General features: G+C 39.4%; 1 protein-coding gene across 6 annotated transcripts in view; it reads right to left on the reverse strand.

Annotated features, from left to right (window-relative positions):
* Positions 1 to 446: 446 nt before the first annotated feature.
* CNTN5 (contactin 5) overlaps positions 447 to 22,772 on the reverse strand; it is a 3,179,309-nt gene continuing 3,156,983 nt past the window's right edge. For all 6 annotated transcript variants that reach the window (XM_069202389.1, XM_069202386.1, XM_069202392.1 and 3 more), the window contains one exon: positions 447 to 2,775. In XM_069202389.1, the coding sequence (XP_069058490.1) occupies positions 2,675 to 2,775 (101 nt within the window). In that variant the 3' untranslated portion in view covers positions 447 to 2,674. The remainder of the gene's footprint in view (positions 2,776 to 22,772) is intronic.

The following is a 22,772-nucleotide window of genomic DNA, read 5'->3' on the forward strand; positions in this document are numbered from 1 at the left end:
CCACTTCTTAATCTGGTCCCTAGTCTATTATTGATCTTTAGAATGTAAAGGATAGCAACCATCAGCAGAATTAGTATTTCTGGTAGTAAGGTTTATTACCACCTAACTTAATGGTGCTAATTGTATCTGCAAGAGGATTATAGGTGCATCATCAAACTGAGCTAAGTTAGTGGAATCAGACTCAAATCACTGATGCTTTTCTCTTGACACACAAAGCTAGCTTCCTTATAAAGGTATCAGATCAGGGGTGCAGCAGATAGAACCGGATTTTTTGCAATATCAAGTTGCTACCTTTGAAAGGCTGGATGGCTGAAGGACAGTTAGTCTTATGTCAGTCGATTCCAAAATCCCCAACCTCTCGGAAGATAAAAAAAGTACCTTTGAAAAGCCCAACAATGCAGGGAGAGGTAAGTCGCATGAAAGATATGCAGATTGGGCTATTGGAATACGGAAACAGACAGGTGCTTTAATATGGGAGAAAGTACTTCCTGTAGTACAATACAAGGATAAAAGAGATACATTTTTGTCTTTAAACGTGCATTTTTTCCCTATATTTTCGTCCATTCAGTGTGTCCACACAACAATAATGTGTAGTGCCCTGATGATGACCTCCTTTAAATCTGGTCCCACACCTGCTGAGGTCGAAATGTGTCAGCAATTTTGGGCATGAGACAGTAGGAGAGGCCTTTCCCTACCCTACCAATGAGAGACATACAACATGGGACTTGTGGAAAGCAAAGGACAGTGGCATAGAGGAAACTAGACCTAAATGTACTGTTCCCAATCCTCACCGCATACATTTGGTATAAGTATGAACTGTTATGGAAGCTAATTTTGTGACATGGTTCTGGACAAAAGTTGATTATTTTCTACTTATGTTTTAATTTTGTATGTTTATGTTTGTATGTCAAAGAAATGATATAGATGTTTTTTGCCAGTGTATGTTTTTTGTTCACTATTCATTTGTAAACATGTTGTGTACCATGAGTTTATTTTGTGTAAACTGTTATTTGCCTTGAAAGACATGAATTAGATACAATTCAAATCTACACGCAGGATTTATGTGCTGTTTTGTGTGTGTCTCAAAGAAACACAATTGATAGCCAGTGGGGACTATATGCTTTGGTATTTTGTTTCATATAGAGGAATGAGGCTGAGGGCCGAGTTCCTTTATAGGGTGATGAATCATAGATGTTACTTGCAATACTCTTATGATGGCCAGCATGGGTACTTTATTTCTTATAACACATAGTCACACATTAACCGTTATGCTTTGTCACATGGCTTTTCACACATGACTGCTTGCTCTGGCTGCGGCATTCTGACATCAGAGCTAGTGGCAATGTCATTTCTTTATTACTTATGACTAGGGAGTTATAAATTGCTTAAAATGTGGAAATTAGCGACAGGCTTTTACACAGGGATTGCAGGCTCCCATGTATTATAAATGCACTGTAGGGTTTGGCTGAGACAATCATATGCTGACATAAATGGAAGTGACATATGTGACTACCCTTTTACCAGCTCTTTTCATTTTACAGGTGCTGGAATGGAATGAAATTCTCAAATTCTAGACAGGATGCATTAGGTAACAATGGCTACCAACCTCTCCATGACTTAACTGTTGCTTCAAAGCTTTTTTTTCAAATCTCTACTATGATGGCCAACCTTTCCCCGGAGAGTAGAGCCTTCAGATTGGCTTTGAACGTTTTCATATAAATTCAGGAGCTCTGGCCATTTCCCCTGCAGAGTCTGGACGAAATCTTATATCTTGTGATTTGATTCATCCAGTATAAAACACTATATTACAATACAATTGTCAAAAACATTTTTTATTCAATTACTTTTGCACTGTGCATCAAGTTAATCTCCATTTTCAACTATTAAAAATAAACATTTATTTTGCAGTTAAACAACACTCAATCAAAAACAACATTACGTGTTTGTTTGAGCTTATAGTTTGAAGTCACTGAATAATTCAGCTCACCCCATGCGGAGGGAAACAGCTTCTCCTACTCCATTGGTTACATTTTAGTCCAGAAGGTATTGTGAATGTCAAGCTGATAGCAAGGATCATGCCCTCTGTAATCAGACACTCTAACCTCCATCATCGAAAACTACAGCACTTATGATTACAAGGGCTTTACCACTGAACATGTTGTTCTTCACTCACCACTGCAGATGTGGGTACATGCAGCCAGCCTTAAGGAAACAAACACACTAGACGTGTACAGTCTCTAGCAAGCCTCTTTGTTTAACAGATGCACTAGATACCACCGTTAGTGCTGACTAATGGCACACACTCAGGATCATCAGATACAAAACCAAAATTGCACATTTCTTTTTAAAAAAAAGGAAAGAGTACAGTTTATAGATGTTACTTTTCCTTACAAAAGTTAGGTAAACACAATCTGCATATTTTCAAGGCCAGGAGTCATTTCCTTCCCGAGGTCTTCTTAGAGTTTACAAAAAAAAGTAAAAGGAGGCAAAACCTAAAGAGTGGTTGAATCTTTGTTCCAATGCCCTTCTATGTGCACTGCGCATTGTCTCTAGGTCTTTGACTGCTGAGGTGCTAGCTCCAGAATCCAAGTTCTTCAGCTACAGGAAGCTCCACCCACAGATGTTCTCAAGCTAAAGCGAAATGAAACAAAAGAAACAGAAAGAGTCTAGGACTTCACCAGTTGGTTGATGGAACCACCAATGCCAATAACAATGTGATGGATGTCGGCGACGATATGTTATGTAAAGTTGTTTGGGCATTTGTCACTTTCTCCCCTGAAATATAAAGACAAATAAAGTATTTAGATCAGGGGTAGAAAGTCATGGTTACAATCACCTCAGTTAATTTACAATCAAAAAGTGTAACATTTGTGCACATGGATTTTAAAGATTCATGGAATGGTAATTGGCCTTATTCCTAAAGAGAAGGTGTGCACAATAATGTTTTCGTTTTTCAAGGAATGATTTTTTCTTTACACAAATGCGGTTAAAGTTGTATTATAAAACATAAGAGCATTTTAAGAGAAATAAACTGCAGTTAATTAGTTAATAAAGCATTTCAAAGAACGGTATAAACTACAGTTCTTCTTATTATATATTAGTACTATATATGTCATAACACACACACATATATATAAATATATATATACACACACACACAAACTACATATGCAGATGTGCAGAATAGAATATGTTGTTTTTTTACCATTGTTGGGGGGGAAGGGTGTTATGACTCATTCAAGGTTTTGTCTCGTGAGTCATGACTCCTCTTCACACTCAACAATTGGAAACACACACACCGACACACAACAAGCAGCTCTTAGTGAAGAAAAAAGAGCACACAGCTCTTAGTAAAGAAGAAAAGAGATCTTCCGCACACATTGAGCTATGAACGGTTTTTGTATTGTGCAAAGATCAAATTTACATAAAGTGTAGGCAGCAACCTGATGTGTTTGGACCACTTGGTCTTTGTCAAAGGCAAGGTTCCTTACTGCATCAGGTTTTTCACCGTACTTGATGTAACTTTGCACAATACAAAAATATTTTACTGCTTCAACGTGTTTAGGATGCAGGGGTTCTTTGCTCCTTTAGTAAGGGCTGTTTGCTGTGAGATTATATGGGTTGACTCACTCATCCCAGCACCAACACAACCGAAGTGCAAATAGGTCAGAAGTCAAAGTTGCACCTATATATACACAGTGCTAAAACTTTATTTCGACCATAGGCCATAAAAGTACAAACATACAGGACACAGTAAAAGATGGCCTTTTTTGTGTAGTCAAGAGTCATGTTCTAGGTACTGCAAATTGCAAACACAGTAAAAACAAAGACAGCAGCAAATGGGACTTGATTCCCTGTCCATATCATAGTTCCAAGCAACTGCGAAATGCAAATAGTCTTTTGGCTTAATCTGGTATAACATGTTTTAAAAATAAAATAAAATAAAAGTCATTATCGCTAAAACCAAAATTCAATACATAAAACATTAGACATTGAGGGCTATGATTGCGACTTGATGTGTATACAAACAGTGTAATTCGAGATGAGCTTGCCAAATAGGGTGAAATAAGAAACAGAAGCAAATGCCCACGAAAGGCAGTATAATCAAGGTGTGTATCATTGCTATTAAAGCCTTGACATCAGTGTGGACATATACAGAAGCCTAATCAGTTGTCAGCTCTACAGGATATATATAAATAAATAAATAATCCACAACAACCCAGAAAACTGAGGCTATCTCTGGGCGGTCCAGTACGGGTTCCGGTAACCCTCAAAATCCATAAATTAACTCCTTAAAGTGAAGAAGAGTCTTGACTCTGTGGCATTGCAAAATTAGTTTAATATATAAATAGTATTATGGCATCCACACCAACGTGTTTCAGCCGTAGTTACCGTGAACAAGGCTACAGCTGAAACGCGTTGGTGTGGATGCCATAATACACTATTTATATATTAGACTAATTTTGCAATGCCACGGAGTCCGGACTCTTCCTCACGTTAAGGAGTTTATTTATATATATATATATATATATATATATATATATATATATATATATATATATATATATATATATATATATATATATATATATATGTGTTCCAAAAAGAGTTGTCCTCAAGGAAAGACCTGTTGTAAGTGCACTTTCGTTCAGGACAACTCTTTTTGGTACACACACACACACATATATATGTATGTGTGCATATATATATATATATATATATATATATATATATATATATATATATGTGTATCACAGCAGTGAAAGTAATGTTGCTCTGTACCATGTTATTTAGAGCAAATGTACTAATAAGCGCACAAGAGAACAAATTTACTATTTTTACACGCAGCGCATCAACCAAAATTGCTGCACTGTGTGAAGGGAACAGTGCAGGACAGCGGCATATCTACAAAGATATGGTGCAGCTGCTCTCTTTGCATAATGGAAAGGTGTCTAGCAGAGGTTGTGTGCTGGAAGGATAACCTTCCAGAACAAAATACCATGCTTAGACTTTTTTTTTTCCTGTGATGTAAGTATGCTGCACAGTCAGCACACATGCAAAGTTAGAAAAGTTTGGTTAAAAAAATCTCTTCTCCTACTTTGCACTTAACCATAAGAAAGTAATACTCAAATGTTAGTGGATAAGGTATGTGCCAAAAACCATGGGTGGTTGTATGGGAATACCCTCGTACAACTCATGGGACACCCCCTTGATGCAAAGTAGCACAAATAGTGCAAAGCACTACTTTCAGCAAATTCCCAAGCAAAAAGCATTTTGTACAGAAAGTAATTTCCAAAACAACACTTTGCATCGGTTTGCATCACTTTGAGTGACTTTGCACCCATGCAAAGCGTAGATAAATTTGCCTGAGGTCTCTTCAAAGTGATTTCACTACACTGCACAAGTTTAACTCCTCATGTTTAGATTTCCATACTGTGGGACAAATTCCCCATAAATACATACATTTTAAACTGTTCATGACCATTCTTAACACCCCTACAATTGCAAATTTATCAAAAACGGCTGAACGTGTTACACCAAATAGCCAAAATCACACTTTCTGAGTACAGTTCTAAATGTATGCCAAATTTTGTGTAATTCAATGTTTTATGTAATGGATAGCAAATTTTCTTATCAGAATTAACATTGAAAAATTTTTGAACAATCTTACTTGCTGTTGTGTACATTTCATTTTCATGCTGAAGAAAGTGCTTTGTGGGCAATAACACTAATTTACAGTGATGTTTTGTGGGTACAAAGAAGGATATACGTATTATTGTTGGTGATTGTGAGTTTGTTTATAGTTTCTCATAAAAACCAATAAAAAGAATGTCTAAAAAAATGGGTAATTTTTGTGAAGACTTCTTTTTTTCGCCTCAGCTTGATGGATTGGTGCAAACTTTCCATGAAGGAGTCGAGATAGTTGAACTTCGGGAGAGTGTTTTTGATATTCGTTAAATGGTGCCAAGATTATTAGTGAGACAAAAAATGCTCTTCTTATGAAATCTATCTATCTATCTATCTATATCTATATCTATATCTATATATATATATATATATATATATATATATATAGATATGTATATACATAAAAATGTAAAATGGAAAAATGTAAATTTCACACTTGTATAGCCCACTACTCACCCGTTAGGGTCTCAAGGTGCTGTATGCATACCGCTGTGGAACCCCTCCTGGCTTTTCCCTGTGAGGCACCCACTCCTGGGCAACCCCCAGGGTGAAGCGAGGCATCCAAGCGCTGTCAGGGCCATTGTGGAGATTAAGCAAGCTATTGCCCAGAGTTACAGAGTGGGACCCATTAATCAGATTAGGCAATAAGGTGATAATTATCTGGTCCAAGGGAATTGAGCCCAAGACCCACTGAGGCAGGAATTGAACCCTGGTCTCGGGCCAGATCTCTGCATCAGGGTCTGCCGCTCTAACCATTGTGCCACACTTCTCCACATATCTATTCTTTCTATGATAGATAGATAGATAGATAGATAGATAGATAGATAGATAGATAGATAGATAGATAGATAGATAGATAGATAGATAGATAGATAGATAGATAGATAGATAGATAGATAGATAGATAGATAGATAGATAGATAGATAGATTTCATAAGAAGAGCATTTTCATCTTCCTTGACCGGATATTACAGTGGCACCAATCTGGATATATTTTGCTTGCACAGTAGCATAAAAATACATTTTATTTCCTTACAACTAACATAAAACATGGTCTGAGTGATGTAATATGTGAGATCATAAGCAATGCACAGCAGGAATGCAAGTTATAGTTACCTCTGCCACTTATAGCTGGTGAATTATTTTTTTAGTTCAAAATCTTAATGTTGGCACTGACATATTCACCTAACTATAATGTTACTTTAACCTTTGGTTTTTTTTCAGCATATATATATATATAATTAGACAAAAACGGGACCATGGAACTGGGAATTCCGTATATCATATATCAGCATTTACTTGCCCAATAAGAGGAAAAAGGTCAGGACACTTTTGGAAAGTTGCAAATAAATTTACTGTCACCAGATTCTTCCTCCCAACGTGTTTCAGCCATAGCCTTGATCACAGAACAAGGCTTTGGCTGAAACGCGTTGGGAGGAAGAATCAATAATTTTATTGCACATGTTTCTCTTATATTATGAATAATGTCATAGATGATGCCATTACTGATGCAATATGTGGGGTAGGTAGCAGTGCATGGCGAGGACGCGAGCTATAGTTACCTTGTAGTTCCTTGAGATAAGTATAAGTATAACTGTTGATTTTCTATGGTTCTGTGTGTGTAAAATCTGAACCTAACTGTAGCTTCTCTGTAACCCTTGGGTTTTTTTGTGTGATTTTTTTTTCAATTCTATTTCATGACTATAACATCCCTGAAACCTTTGGTTTTTCAGTTATTTTCTCAATTTTAACATCAAGTAATATTTAATTACATTACGTTAATCCAACCCTCGTCTGTGGCAAGGCCCTGCAGCCAACCCCCATAGGCACACAACTCTGCACCACACATGGCCTTTGTCCGTGCACAGCAAGGGTTGGCCGCTGGGTCTGGTCTGTGGCCAGGCTCTGCACCCACCCCCTCATAGGCACCCAACACCATGCCACACACGGCTTTTTGGCTGTGTGCAGTGGGGGTAGGCTTTCAGACTTGTGCAGCGCGGGCTGGCAGCAGGGCCAGAGGCACCCAACCCACTCACAGCTTTGGCTTCCAGTACATGTTTGGCCCTGTGAGGGTTTAGTGCTTGTGCTTGAAAAACAGACCAGTGAAATGCAAAAGAAACTAAAGAGTTCATTCAGGCCACAGCTTACACTTTGATCTGCGTTTCAGCTATAATTTTTAATATATATATATATATATATATATGCACTTATAATATATATATATATATATATCAACTTGAAAAACTAAGGTTAAAGTGAGGGTATCATTGGGGAAAATGTCAATTAAACATATCATTTATAAAGAAAAACTATAACCTGTGCCCCTGATATGCACTGCTTATAACCTCACATTTTACATCACTCAAGACATGTTTAATGGCAACACTGATGACATCAATCATTGATAAAAGCATCCAATGAGTTTGACAGTTTGCTATACATTTCTGACAAGCTGGTGCACAATGATTGCTTCCTAAGGGAGTTTGCATTTTTAGAGGGTGTGGGCTATTCATTAAGAACTGTACCAGGACAAGACAGTGTTTAGAAGAGCCTTCACCACCTAACAGGGTAGTTAGTGCGCTTTCTGTGAAACGTTGTGCACAGGGATACAACTGTGTGTAGTGGGGCTTGGTAACCTAATGGGGCTTGCTTGTCTGGAGAAAGTTAGCTCTCAGTGAAGAGCTGAGCATAGGGTAAAGGCAACTCATAGCAGGGTTAGATAGTGTTGGGGTGCCTGGAGGGATGATCTCTCCATGAAGAGCTCTGCTCAGGGAAAAGGCTGTACTTAATAGGGGGCTTGACCACTTAATGAGGCTTGGGTGTCTCAAAGGAAGGGGCTCTGCTTTAAGAGTTTTTGCACAGGGTGAACGTTGTGTGTAGTAGGGGCTTGGGCACCTAAAGGGACGTAGAGTCTGGATTTAGTAGACTCTGTGGAAATTTGTATACATTGCAAATGAAGTGCATAGTAGAGGGCTTGACAACTTAAGGGACTTGTCTTGCTACAGGGAGTGGACAACAGTCTAAATATTGTATACAGCCACATATATTTATGTAATATTTGCTTTACAAGAACCATTTAGCACTTATTTACATATTTCAAAGGCTGTATTTGTAAAGTAAATTAAACATCATTATGGTGGATGTTCTCAGTGATATCATCAACGATGTAATTTAAGATATCATCAGTAATGTCACTGAACATGTTATGAGTGATGAAATAAGCAGTACATGCCTGGGGTGCAAGTTATAGTTAGCTCAGTAAAGTATAACTGGTGAGTTTCAGTGGTTTGTTTTAGGTTTAAAATTATATTTTTTAACTGACATTTTCACCTACTACAACCTCACTTTTACATTTGTTTTTTCCCCACTAAATTTCTAGTTAAAAATGTATACAAATGTTATTGCCACCTCGAGGTATAGAGTCACTTTAACCTTTGATTGTTTTCAATTAATTTCTAGAGTTTTGTTTTAATGCAAAATAAAATATTACTATCACACGTAATTAGATAAAGTAGGGCCTTGGCTAAGTAAGAAGGCTTGAGTAGGTGGAGGGAGTGAGCTCTCGGTGAAGTGAAGAACTACACAGACAGTGGAGCCTCTGCATTGTAGTAGCTCACATCTAATTGAGCTTGTGTGCCTGGAAGGAGTGTCTCCTATGCACAGTCTGTGCATAGAAGGGGCTTGTCAGCTACTAGCACTTGCAGACAACCACCCATCCCTCACCATGCATGGTCTTTAGCCCCTAACCTTCATTTAAAAAAAAAGTTTTGGGGCCTATAGGAATCTCTCAGGATCACATGGGAGGTGGTTGGCGCTCTGGCCCACAAAGACATCCTGCAGGACTATGATGAATTCTTCAACATTATTAAAATAATTTTGCTCTCTGGAGGGAGTAGAGGGTCATTGTATCCCTAAAGTAGATGCTTATGTGATTTTTTCAAGGTCCCGAGTCCTAAAATAGTGCCCACAATTCCTTTCTTCATGTTGAGGCCACCAATCAAAACACACATTTTATTCCTATGGCAACAGATATGTATACATTTTTAACCTTCATTTACCTAAAATGGCTGAAAGGAATTATACCAAATCATAAAAAGCATGCTTTATGAGTCAAGATCTAGCTTTCTGCTAAATTTGGTGTGATTCTGTTCAGCTGTTTTTCTGCACCATTGTCTAATTTTCCCTATGGAAACTGCATAGTGAAAAAGCGTGTTGGGAACCTCCCCTTTTTCTCTGCACCAGGTTGACTAATCACCTAAAACCTGTAGTGGATGAACTTGTTTTTGGAAAGATCTGTGAAGACTTGCCAAATGGTGCCAACTTTATTAACAAAACAGAAAACACTCTTTCTTTGGAAAGTCTGACCTAGCACTAGTAGTTATATTTGGTGACTTTTCACAGAACAGACATTTTTTGTTTCTTTATTAACGTTGGTGCTGTTTGATGACTCTGCACAAAACATTCAAAAACATATTCACCCTCTTTAGCGCAATCATAGAGATCTTAATGTGATCTATCAGCTGTGGCCCCATTGTACCTTGGTAGCCAAAATATAATTGTATTCAATAACAACTATCTTTATTCTTTTCAGAATGTGATTATGTCTTACAGTTTAAAACAAAAACAATACATTTACAATGTAATAATAAACTTCCCTTAAAAGCAGTTCAACTAACAAGAGAAGAACTCATTGTGTTCCTTCAATAAGCAGATTTATTCTGCATTTATAGTAATTGGAAAGTGCGTGCCAGTGCTGGTAAGAGAGTGCAAAAAGCTAAATAAAGTGATGATGTTTGTGAAAATAGCAAGACCTATAATTTCTCATCGTCTAAAGCAATTTTCATTAGGGTGTAGCAACTTGGCAACTTAATGAAAACCATGCTTTCTCATTGTGTTTTCATTAAAAAGAATATATCACAGCTGTCACTCCACTATAATGCACCCAAGATCTCAATCAGCAGAAATAAGAACAAAGGAGATGCTGACCAATGCTAAAGCAATGTGCAAACAGCTCAGTGAGGTGCAAATAGTTATAGAAATTAAAAGTCCACAAGTTTACATCACATCTCTACCTTTTTCAGATACATATGGCCTCTGTCATCTATCAATTTATGACTACGGTCCTACAGTGATGATTGCACGTACCAGTGTATGTCTGACTAGTGGCCATACTGCCCATAAATAAAAAGTTACAGAACTGAAAATTACTTTATCATCTGTTCAAAGACAGAAGATTAAAGCACTCCTAGTTGAGCTTATCCCATACGATGTAAAGACGCTTAAAAGCTAACTTTTGCAAACTCTTCTGAACTTGGTACAAAATAGCAAAAGGTGCATGATGTTACCTTCCTCCCAAAACAAAGAGGTGCAGAATGTACTTCCCCTAATGAGTCTTGCACATCTTACAAGATATTGTTTGTCAGGGAAAGTCCCTATTGTAAACTTAATAAATAGGGTATTGTTTCTGTTCAGGATGTATCTGGTTCAAATAATGCTGAAACCCAGGCTCCATCTTATGATCAAATTAATCTACCATTATACTGCCTGGTCTTATCCTGGCAATCTTAGACTCTCACTTTTATATCTGTATCAGGTTATTGGTTAGTAGTTTTTTTTGCATCAGTCAGCTACTTTCCCCCATCCTACTGTATGACCTTCCACTTCTCACACTGTTTGAAGGTATATGAAAGTGAATGCTTTATGATTTCTGATTAGCCAAATCCAATACAGTGCTGTTTTTATTTCACCCAGATCTAAAATTGCATTGAGACCAAGTTCCACATAAGGCCAATAGTAGTGTACCTGTTCCAAACCATAACAAGACTCTTAAGAAATTAATTTGAACAACCTGCAGTGCCTTAAAAGTTACCACACTCCCATAGATCAGCCCCATGGTTCAGCAGCTACTGCTCTCTACATTTGGAGAATGTTGCTAATGCATTAAAAACCCACCTTTTGTCTAAATGTAAGTACAGTGCTGTCCTTCGATATCTGTTCCTTCCAGCTAAGCTGCTTGGTGAAACATATTCCCAAATATTCGTAATACATTACATTGTCAATTTGATCTCCATGCACCATTAATTTCCTCTTTAAACTAGGGGGCAGCTTCAATGACATGGGCTTTTTTTTTTTTTACTTTTAACAGAGTCTTCTTATTGCAGCAATCCACAAATCTTCCTAATAGTTTAGGCAGTGAAGTTTCAATTCTAGCCAGTAGAAACGAGTCATCAGCAAAGAGAAGGATTAGGACCTTGCGGCCAGTAACTTCATCAAGGAGGGTTTCTTTTAAATAGTATACCAAATCATTAGAAATCATTATAAATTTACTGCAAATGCAGGGGAGCTAGTACACATCCCTGTTTTACATCCATTTCAATAAGGAATGTTTTGCTGCATTCACCCACAGGTTCATATTTAACTTTAACTGTATACCTGTATAGAAGTCCATTGTAGACCTCACGATTGAACCTTTAGCTCACTGCTCCTTTAAAGTTTGCCTCAGATTTGCATGGTTAACAAGGTCAAATGCTGACTTCACGTCAACCAAAGTTAACTGTAAGGATGCCCTTTTAACAACTATGCTCAAACTTGAAAAGATCTCTTCATAGTAAGCTAAATTTGTAATTAAACTTCCAGGTCCCGTAGCACTTCTTTATAATTTCAGGTGAGCAAATAAATGTTTTAAGATTTTACAAGCACCTTGTGCAATCAGATGGTGCATTGAGTCCAGCCTGGACTGTGCTCTATGGGTACAAGCAGAATGTGGAATCACCTGTGGGCTATGCACCACCAACACACAGTCTGTGCAGAAATGGTATGGATATATCACAGAGCAATAGGAGATAAAACTGCACCACCTGAAGAACAGTGTCAATCAACAAAAAGAGGAGGACAATGAGAATATGCAGTATTTTCCTACATACTGTAAACACTGTGTGAAGGTCGTAGCTTCTGGCAAGACCAATAGAATATTTTTGTTTCTAAAGCAATGCAGAAATAAAAAATGGCATTACAAAAAAATTAAGAAGTTAAAAATACAATAGCTCATTACTGTTAAAACGGTACCCAACAACCACAGTGCACAGCTGTAGGCAATGTGCAGTGGATATATTTGTCTGAAGGAGGTGTTACACATTCTAAATTTAGAATATGATTAAAAAATCACGTTTGTACTGAAAAAAATAATTAAAGTGATGGTATAGTAAAGGATGATACAAAGACCTTGATATACCTTAAAAAACAGAGTTTCATGGTACAAAGACTAAAGTGACATTAATTTAGATGTGAAATAATATCTACTTTCAAAAACCAGAAGAAACTCTGCAATTGGCCAGTTATAATTCAGTGAGCTAAGTAGAGCATGAGCCTTTGTCATACACTGCGTATCAACTTACATATTAAATCACTTATGACATTTTAAATTACATATTTATTTACATCATTCATCACATTTCAAATGACATCATTGATGACATCACTGATGACATTATTCATGATACTAATATTCACATTGCTCCATAAACCCTTAGCAGCAGTTGCAAGTCAAGATTCTACAATCATAAACAGAATTACTGTGTATACATGTGTATGTTATAATAAATAGGATATCCCTGGAGCTAAGCCTGGTTCAGTTCAGCAAAGATTATATGGTGTACAATTCACATGCTAGTAAAGTTTTAAATAGGGGTGTGAGAAACTCACATAATCTGCTGTAGTGTAATTGTGCACAATTATTGCAGTTAAGTGAAATGCATCATGCTTTAAAAATGACCCAAATTTCATTTTGAGTTAATTGTTGGTTGCTTGCATTCAGAACACTGCCACGAATGTTCAGATTTGTAGTCTGTGCTTTAAAATTACTCAAACAGTTCTTTCTGGTAAAAAAATAAATAAATCTTGATGAAATGATTGTTGACTCCCATGGTCAAAGGAACTGCCATTAGCATTCAAAACATTGCCTGGAATGTTCAGATATGTAGCTTGGGCTCTTAACGGATCCAAATAGTCCACTCAGGTACAAAACCTTCCTAAGGTGCTACCTGCATTTAAAAATTAACTGAATAGTATATCTAGTGTTAAAATGTCCTCCAAAATTAGGCAATTTGGTGAAATCTCAGTAATTTCATGTAAATTTCATTACGCAAAATTACACTAATTATGCTGGCATAATTCACATTTCACCCAGGCCTAATTCTGAGTGCAAACAGTACTCCAAGTTAAACAAGGTGAAGACTGAGCAGAACTAGTGTGGGTTACAAAGCCACGTTTCAAACAGGTAGTGGCTTAAATCCAACAACTATTGCCAAAGAAGTGTGAGAAAAGCTAAGGTTTGTGTTTACAGTACATCACCCACCGTGGATGCCTGGGCACATGTTCATAACTAATAGTTTTCATACAGTTCTATAGACAATTTCTACATAACTATTTATAAGGAGTGGCTATTTATTTGCAGAATTTCACTGAATATTTTGAGACATTCTACACTGCTGAAGAACGAACAATGGATGGGTGACCCAGTTACAAATGGTTTAATTCACAATTAAAGAGTAGGTATGGTTCTAAAGCTGTAGCTCTTTTCAGGAATATGTGTATTGTATTTTAACAAACTATGGAGGGCTGTCCATTGGATTTGGCTGAACATGTCATAGCAGTGGCTTATGCATACATGTGAAGCTCCTGACCTAAAACTGTGAGCCAGATGAGGTGATTAACAGGCTGATCCTATTAAGGTAAATAAAGAAGAACACTTTTCAGAAGCTATTCAATGTAATATAGGTTGGTGACCTCAATAATGCGTATACAGGCATTTTATTTCTTTGGCAGGCAAATACCAGTAGAAAACAGGATAATATCCACCAAATGTGGACAAAGAGACAGATAAGGTTCATATCCTGCATGTTGGGAAAGAATATGTCCACCATCACTTGAACAGTGAAAACTGTCTCTAGGTGTAGCTTGTTCAATTACTACCAGTGGACAAAGCCTATAGACATCATCATGTCACATTCAATGAATGATGTCATTTAACATGTTATGAGTGATGAAATATGTGAGGTAATAAGCAGTGCATGACAGGGGTGCTAGTTATAGGTAAGTCACTGATCTATAACTATCAATGATTTTTAAACATATCTTTGGTATTATTTCAAAACCTAAGTATAACATCACTTTGGGACAAACAAATGTTAATGTAGTTTTATAGTTCTGTGAAGATTTCAGTGACAATGTAATGTTTTAAACATACATACCCACAGAAATCTACCAGTTATAGTTATCTCAAGTAACCATAACTCGTACTCTAAGGTAACTTGTCTTCTATGACATAAATGATCATATCACAGCAACATTTGCAATGAAAGTATTGATGAGAAAACTGTGCATTGCGCAGGTGCTCCCCAGGCCAATAGTGGCCCGATCACCCCATCCCACAGGGCCTTAGGTGCTCCTAGGTGGATACCCTGGTGCCCACCTGGGGCACCGGCCAAACAGTATGTTTGGGGCTGCAGGAGAGGTGGGGGAGCCCCAGTGAACCCGCAGCCCTGCTGGCTATCTGCATGCACCCTTCCTCGATGCTGCTGGAGCTGGCCTTGCTTTTGCTGGAAGGAGCAGCTGTTTGAGCTTGCTTCCACTGGCTGGGAGCAATAGGAGTTTCCCTGCCAGCAAGAGCCTGGACGGGACACAATGTTTGAGCTGTCCCAAGGAGCTAAGTCCCTGGAGCTTTTTAAGGCTCGGGAGGGGGTTGTGTGCCCCCTCTATGATTAGAGGTCAGCCCCGGGGGAATCAGGTCCCTGGGGCCCAGTATTACGTTGGGGAGAGAAGCAGCGTGCGCCCTTCCCTATTAACATGTATTTCAGCCCCTGGGAATGGGGTCCCTGATGCCTATATAGGCTCAGGGAGGTATGCCTTGTGCCCTTCACCTTTCAAACTGCACTGGTCCCCAGAGGATTGGGTCCCCAATGCCATCACTGCCCTGAGGGCCTTATTAACCCTAGTGAGGAGGTCTGCATGCCCCCTCCCTTTTTTTTATATTTCTGTCCGCAACTGGCTATCAGGAGCAAATTCCTAAGCAGGCCAAGCAAACTGTCTGTAGGAGACTCAAGTTTTTATGTCCTTGACCATAGCAACCTTTAAATAAATTGTTTCCATCAGGCACATCCAAATTGCATGCTTGACGAGCATTCCAAAATATCTTCTAAAGATTCAAGAACAATATTCCTATTGGTGGGGGGACTGGACTTCATAACAACATAATTAGTATATCTTGACCTAGACAGGGTCTGCTGCACTAGTACAGTTAACTTAATAAGTGATCTAGTAAAATGAAATACCAGTCAGTACCATTGTAATGTCCTTAACAAGGCCACACCCTGTGCTCTAGAGCTATGTTGCACTGGAGAGCCAGGTGTTGACTATTATTCAGTATAACAATGAGACTTATCTGGAACATAAGTATAATATACTCTGTAACATCTATTTTACATAATGTATGTGAGCATTACTAAAAAGTGATGGGAACAAGTGTTAGAATCCACCTTTTTTCATATGGTTTTACAGAATGCCTTTTTTTTATTGAGCTAGTTTTTGGGGATTTTGGTACCATGGGTGGCGAGAGCATGCTAATCCCCTCTCAGCAGTAATGTGCTTTTTCACAGTGGTAGAGTTTGCCTTTGTGGGTGCATATTCAGGTTTGTAATGCCAATCACTGCAGGCCATAAATAAATAAACTGCATAATAACAGCCTCCTTTTGCTCATCATGATTCACTACACAACCTAGAAGAATCTTTGTTACTTATTTAACTTTCTGCTACATATGAACAAAGCATATAAAGGATATAAATCAACATCAGTTTGTTCACATGGACACCCCCAGGTCCCAAAAGATCTCTATCTCCCATGTAGCTCCCCAAGGTTCCATACTGTCCCATGCCACCTTAATCCTCCACACGGATTCCTTGGTGCTCTACTCACAGATAGCATTAAGATTCATCAATATGTTATATGCTACACATCGAACCACTCACACTGCCTGCACATCATCCAGGCCTGAATGTCTAGCATGTATCTGAAGCTCAACCCAACCAAGATAGAATTTCTGCTTTTTGCCAAGAACAAATAAGAGACAGTACACACGTGGTGCAATAACATTACCCTTGATAGTTTTGAACCCCAGCTTTCAACAAATGCCATGTCATTTGGCATCACCCTGGACACCAAACTTTACCTTAACGAATGAACAGCTAGAAAACAAAGACAACTTGGTCTCAGCTCTATCAGAAAGAGCAGATCCTTCTTAATGAAAATAAACTCAAACTGTGGTTCAGGCTCTCATACTCTCACATTTGTATAGTGGTAATGCTATTCTCTGGGGCCTCACAGGCCCTGGACTGGCATCCCTAAAGGGCATTTTGCATGTCAGAGTACACCTCATCCAGGACTTGAAGGAATATGGTCACATCACCCCCATCAGAAAGAACTTCATTGGCATCCCTTGTTGGCCTACACCATCGTCAATACCAGCTGGATCATTTAAAAATCCATCACGACCAGTACCCTTGCCTATCTTGCAGACAGGTTCACCATCTCTGGTGGGTATGGGCATACCCATACCCATACCCATACCTTAGCTGGTGAAGTGCAAAACAAAAGCAAGGCAGTAAGGCTTTTCTATCTACGTACACAGGATGTAGGACAATATGCCTTTATCAATTAGGACCACACCAATGCTGATTCAATTTAGCAAACGCTTAAGGACGCACCTCTTTAAAGAACACTATACTGCAATGCCTTAACCATTCACAAACCAGCTACCATTCCTGTCACTTGTTAACTTAATGCTTATCTATTTACCCAGTACAGCGGTTTGCTACCTTTTGGCTAGGGTTGCACAACAAAAATAAACATAGCTACATAAGTGTATACATATGAAGACATTATGTGTGTGAATAAACTCACTCAGTAGTAAATCCATTATGGAAATATGGCATCTCTAGAACAGCTATATTCATTGTGAACTCTCACAATGAATTATTAAGAAGTAAAACGCCATCCTTCAAGGCAGCCAAATGCATTGAAATCTTATTAACACCTTTTGTTCTTTACAGAAGAGTCATAACAGTAAGGAGTGATGGCATGTGATCAAAATGTGCACCTGCTTCAGTACAATACCGAAGTCTCAAACTGAGATGCATCTACAAAAGGGATCAGATAGTGATCGATTCATCTAGTTTACTTAAATGCACTTGAGACATTAGGCTTTTTCACGTATTGTCAAAGCCAGAGAGTCATCTTTTATTTTATTGTGATTCGATTTCCCATGCTATCTTTCACCCTAAGCACATACTAAATCAAGCTTTTGTTACAACTCAAGCTGATAGGCACTCGGGATGACAAACAACAAAGAAAAGTGGAGAGGGACTTGGCTGGTGCTGTGAATGTATAAAGGCAATGACAGGTGCATTCTCTTAGACACAAGCCATTTGATAGCATCGCTGTATGCCTCATTAAAGGCTGCTAACACGTTTATCTGTTTCATTGAGTATATAAGTGTGAAGTATATAGATTGAGAAAAAGAAGAATAATGTTTCGAGAGCCTTAATGGTTCAGAAGCTGACGGCTGCCTGCACCAAGGCTACCAAGAGCAGGAATAATTGTCACTGTCTGCTTCAAAGAAGGGCCAAATGCCATCTAATTTAGAGGTTGGTGTATCCCACACACAATGTTTGCTACTGTAAAATTGGTTCAACAATGACAAAAGATAGCTGAAAATCACGAAGGTTCTTTTATCCAAACTAAATGGGAGTGGTCAATATTCACATTAATTACATTTATAGTCGAGAGTATTTGAAATGTTTTTGCAGCTGGTGTGCACTGGCATACAGTGGCAATTACCTAGTTTTCTTTAATAGGGATCTGTGCTTCAAAAGAAGCCTGACATCCATCAATCAACCAAGATGTCTCACACACACTCGACCATGGAGAGTTGGAACTCATAAGGACACTATTTCCTAGGACTGGCTGTTCGTTTGGCTACCTAATACGTTCTGGGAGATGCAGCATGGGTTCCTGTGAACCAACTGGACTGACTCAACGTTAAAGCCCAGGACTCGAATCACAGTATTCTAATGACATGCAGATAGCTAATATAAGTGTGGAGTGATTGAGATGTTTTATATGCTTATGGGTCCATGAGTGAGTAAATGACATACTTTTTGCAAATACACTGAATGTAACTCGGGTTACTCGACCTCGTGCAACTGTGAAGCGGCGGCTGCCGCAAATCTCAAGGGAGGGGGTGACAGGGGAGAAATTAAATAATATATATATATATTTTTAAACTTACCGTTCTGATGCCTGCTACCTCACTCCTCTGCTCTCCTGGTGTCCCAGCAATTCCCTGGGACACCAGCACAGGCTCCCCATGCAATCCTGGCACTGCTCTCATGCTATGCCTAGCATGAGAGCCGCATCGGATTGGTCTAAGTTGTAAGGTCTGCCACTCAGACAGTGCACTGGGTTCTGTGCAGTTTCTCTAACCCAGCTGTGCAACACAGCCAGGTTGGAGAAACCTAAGTTCGCATGTCAGTTTGGCTGGCCTAAGACTACCGGCCGGCCAAACTGACAGGCACACTTAGTGCACTCCACTCCTCCTTCCCCCTCCCTGGACATGCTGGCTGAGCCAGCAGCTGAAAAATAAAACAATAGGTGACTCTTCTTCACCATTGTGAAGGAGCCACCCCTGCTCTGATCCTTCCCTTTCTTTTGAGATTGACACTAGTGGAAACATGAGAAGCCCCAGTTAGGAAGTCTACACAGTGTCTTTTGAATCATCATCCTCTTCAGTCATTTGATGCTGTAGGTCCACCACTCCAGGGAAGATGTAACATGCTCTTTGGTTAATAAACATGTTCAACAGTACATAACTGTTTGACTTGGCACTTTATGCAGGGTCATCCCCAAACTTTTGCTTCTAACCTCCTGTTTTTGGAACCAATTTATGTTGGCTTTTAGGACTCTGCGCACTTTATTAATGTTAACCAGTCCTAAAGTGCTTGTGCCTTCTCCTTTAAACATGGTGAAATTGGCTTACACACAATTGGCACATTTAGTTTACTTGCAAGTGCCTAGTAAAGTGGCAATACATACACCCTGGGGCTGTACATTAAATGCTACTATTGGGACATGCAGCATGAATTGTGTCACCAATTTAAGTAGCCTTTTAAACATGTCCCAGGCTTTAAACTGCCATTTCATCCTGGACAAATAACTCTTTTGCCAGGCCTTAATTGTCCTTTTACAAATATTTAAGTCACCCAGAGTTAGGCAATAAACAGCCCACAGTACAGGGTGCAGTGTAGTTAAAACGTTGGACACATACTTTTAACTTATACATATTGTGGTAGTGAAAAACTCATATTGTTTCTCACTACTGCAAGGCCTACCTCTCCTATTAGATAACACTGGGTTACAGTCTTAGATTTAATAAATAATAATTTCTAATTTGTAGCAAGTAAGAATTTCGAGTTTGGTGTCTAAAGAATTGTAATTTACACCCCTATTTAATGGAAAAGTTGTATTTTAAGTCACAATGTTGAAACAGCCATTTTTAGATAGATGTCTTTTTCTTGTCCCAACCATCTGGTGCCTAGTGTCTATATTCTGGTCATGTGACTAGTTCTAGCTGGCAGTTGTTTTTTGTATATTGTTCCTAGACAGTGAGGCAAAGGGTAAATGGGTACTGGAAGGCTAGGCCATCACTGACTTGACAAGGGGGTGGAGTTGTCGCCTATCACACTTGTACATCACAAAGGCTCTGTCTTAGCACACTCACATGTGATTGACACAAGTCATTTGTGTCCCCAGACAAGCTGGGACCACGGGATAAAGGCAGGGAATTTCAAGCACCACTGGGGCTGGAACCCTATAGAAACCTCCCCTACTTCAAAGCTGGCAACAAGGATAAACAGTGGACCATCAGACCCAACTCTTCAGTACACTTCTGAACCTGTGGAAGACTCAGAGGGACTATTGTGCTGCACTTCAAGAAGGACTGTTCCTCTGTTACCCTGCTGCCTAAGTGAGAATAACTGGACCTGAATCTTGAACCCAGGACCACCCGTCACTACAAGGGCTAGTTGGCTGGCCTCCTGATCAGAACCTCAGGGCAGAAAAGGCTCCAATTACCTTGAACCCAGCACCTGGACACTATCTGCTGTGAGTCCTGCCCCTCAAGTAGTGCTACCACATTTATGGACCCTTGCAAGTGGGCCTGAAGGTACTCTGCCAGCCCAACTGTGGTCCTGTGAGCAAAAACAATGCAGCGTGATGCATCTTCTTGCTGCCTCATCGGAAACGCCACACCTTAACTCATCGCTAATGTTAGACCTTGCATAGCAGCCAGCAGCGTCCTCTTAACTGCTGCTGATGAATCCTCAACACAGGACTATGCATCGCAGGCACCTCATCAATGTCATCATCGACGATGGTGCAGGACTTTGCATTGCAACCCAAGAGCTGCCTCAGAATCACTACTGTGCACTGAATCCTCAGTGCATTACTTCTCATCACACACCCTTCGTCAACACCATCCTCAATGACGACACAGGACTTCACAATGCAGCCCCGCAGCTTCATCGGAACTGCCCATGTGTGACAGCTCCTCAGTACAGGACTCCATATCACAAGCCCCTCTACAATGATGAAGGGCTTCTCATCACATCCTCACAGCTTCCTCTGAACCATTGCTTTGCGATGCATCTTTGACACAAGATCTCACAATGCTCCTAGATGAGGCTTTAAGGTACTTTGTTCAACAGGACTAACTTGGCCCCTGTAATAAGCCCACGCTCCATCGCGGTTGGCCTGAACCCATAACTTTGTCCTGATCTTAGATGACTAGATGACCACAATTGGCACTCTGTGTTTTAGGCATTATTTTCACTTAAATCTTGGAAATTCGATATGTTGTGGGATTTTCCTTGTATTGTGCTTTTTACTTTATTACTGTTTTAAGTGCTGCATAACTACTTTACACATTGCCTCTAAGTTAAGTCTGACTGCTTTTGTGCCAAGCTACCAGAGGGCTAAGCACAGATAAATTTGGGGTTTGCTTGTGTTTCACCCTGTCAAGAATTGTGGTTGCTGCTTGAGTTGGGTAACCTAATTTCCTATAATATCTTTTTGATTGTACCCAGTTTTGTACTAGTGTCCCATCAACAGTTCCTTGAATCAGCCTGGATATCTGAGAAAGCTAATTAGCACTTTTCAGAGAGGGAAATTCGACCAGACCTTTAGAAGTTAAAATATTTTCCCAATTCCAGTACAAGGGCTAGAACATTTGAGACCAACTATTGTTTCTTCATTACTGAAGAATATGCTGCTGGACTTCTCCACAGACCGGCAAAGATACCCTGACCTGGTGTATAAACACTAGGCCCAGCTCACTGAAGACTCATTTTATCAGCCTCTCATCATCTCTCCATTGAACCTAGGATCTAGTAATCTAGTCACTGTTTAATTTAGATGGGTGTAAACAGTCAATAACTTGGTGGTCGTGTTGCAATGAAGTTGTGAGGGGGCTAGCACGGGGCATCAGCATGACGTGGAACTGTGTGATGACAGCAGAGTCCATGGAGTGCTGCACGTGAGCGGCCTCTGCCAACCTATGTTCTAGAATCAAAACCAAAGAGACAAGTATGGTGCACAGCCAGGGTGGGAGCTCCCAGAAGGAAGGAACCATTGCAAACAGGCCAATGGATGTAAAAAGAGAACCAGACTCTTCCTCCGGCAGCAGCCATTTTTGGTCAAGGGGTTCTGGAGTAACAAGGCTAGAGGCCTATAGATATACTTACTATTGCTATATCTTGTACAACAAAATAGCAGCAGTGGTATGAACCAGACTGCACTCAATATCCCAAACGTGTAGTCAGTAAAAAAAGACAATTGTGATTTAGATGTGGTACCACAGATTGCACCCCGCTGCATAAAGGTGCACTTAAATGTATTGCCTAAACAACACACCTTATGTCCTCAGTGATATATCTGGAGCACCATACAAAAAGTATATGTGAAGCGAAAATTTCGTATT

The sequence above is a fragment of the Pleurodeles waltl genome, chromosome 8 (assembly GCF_031143425.1).
Source record: "Pleurodeles waltl isolate 20211129_DDA chromosome 8, aPleWal1.hap1.20221129, whole genome shotgun sequence".
NCBI classification, from domain to species: Eukaryota; Metazoa; Chordata; class Amphibia; order Caudata; family Salamandridae; genus Pleurodeles; species Pleurodeles waltl.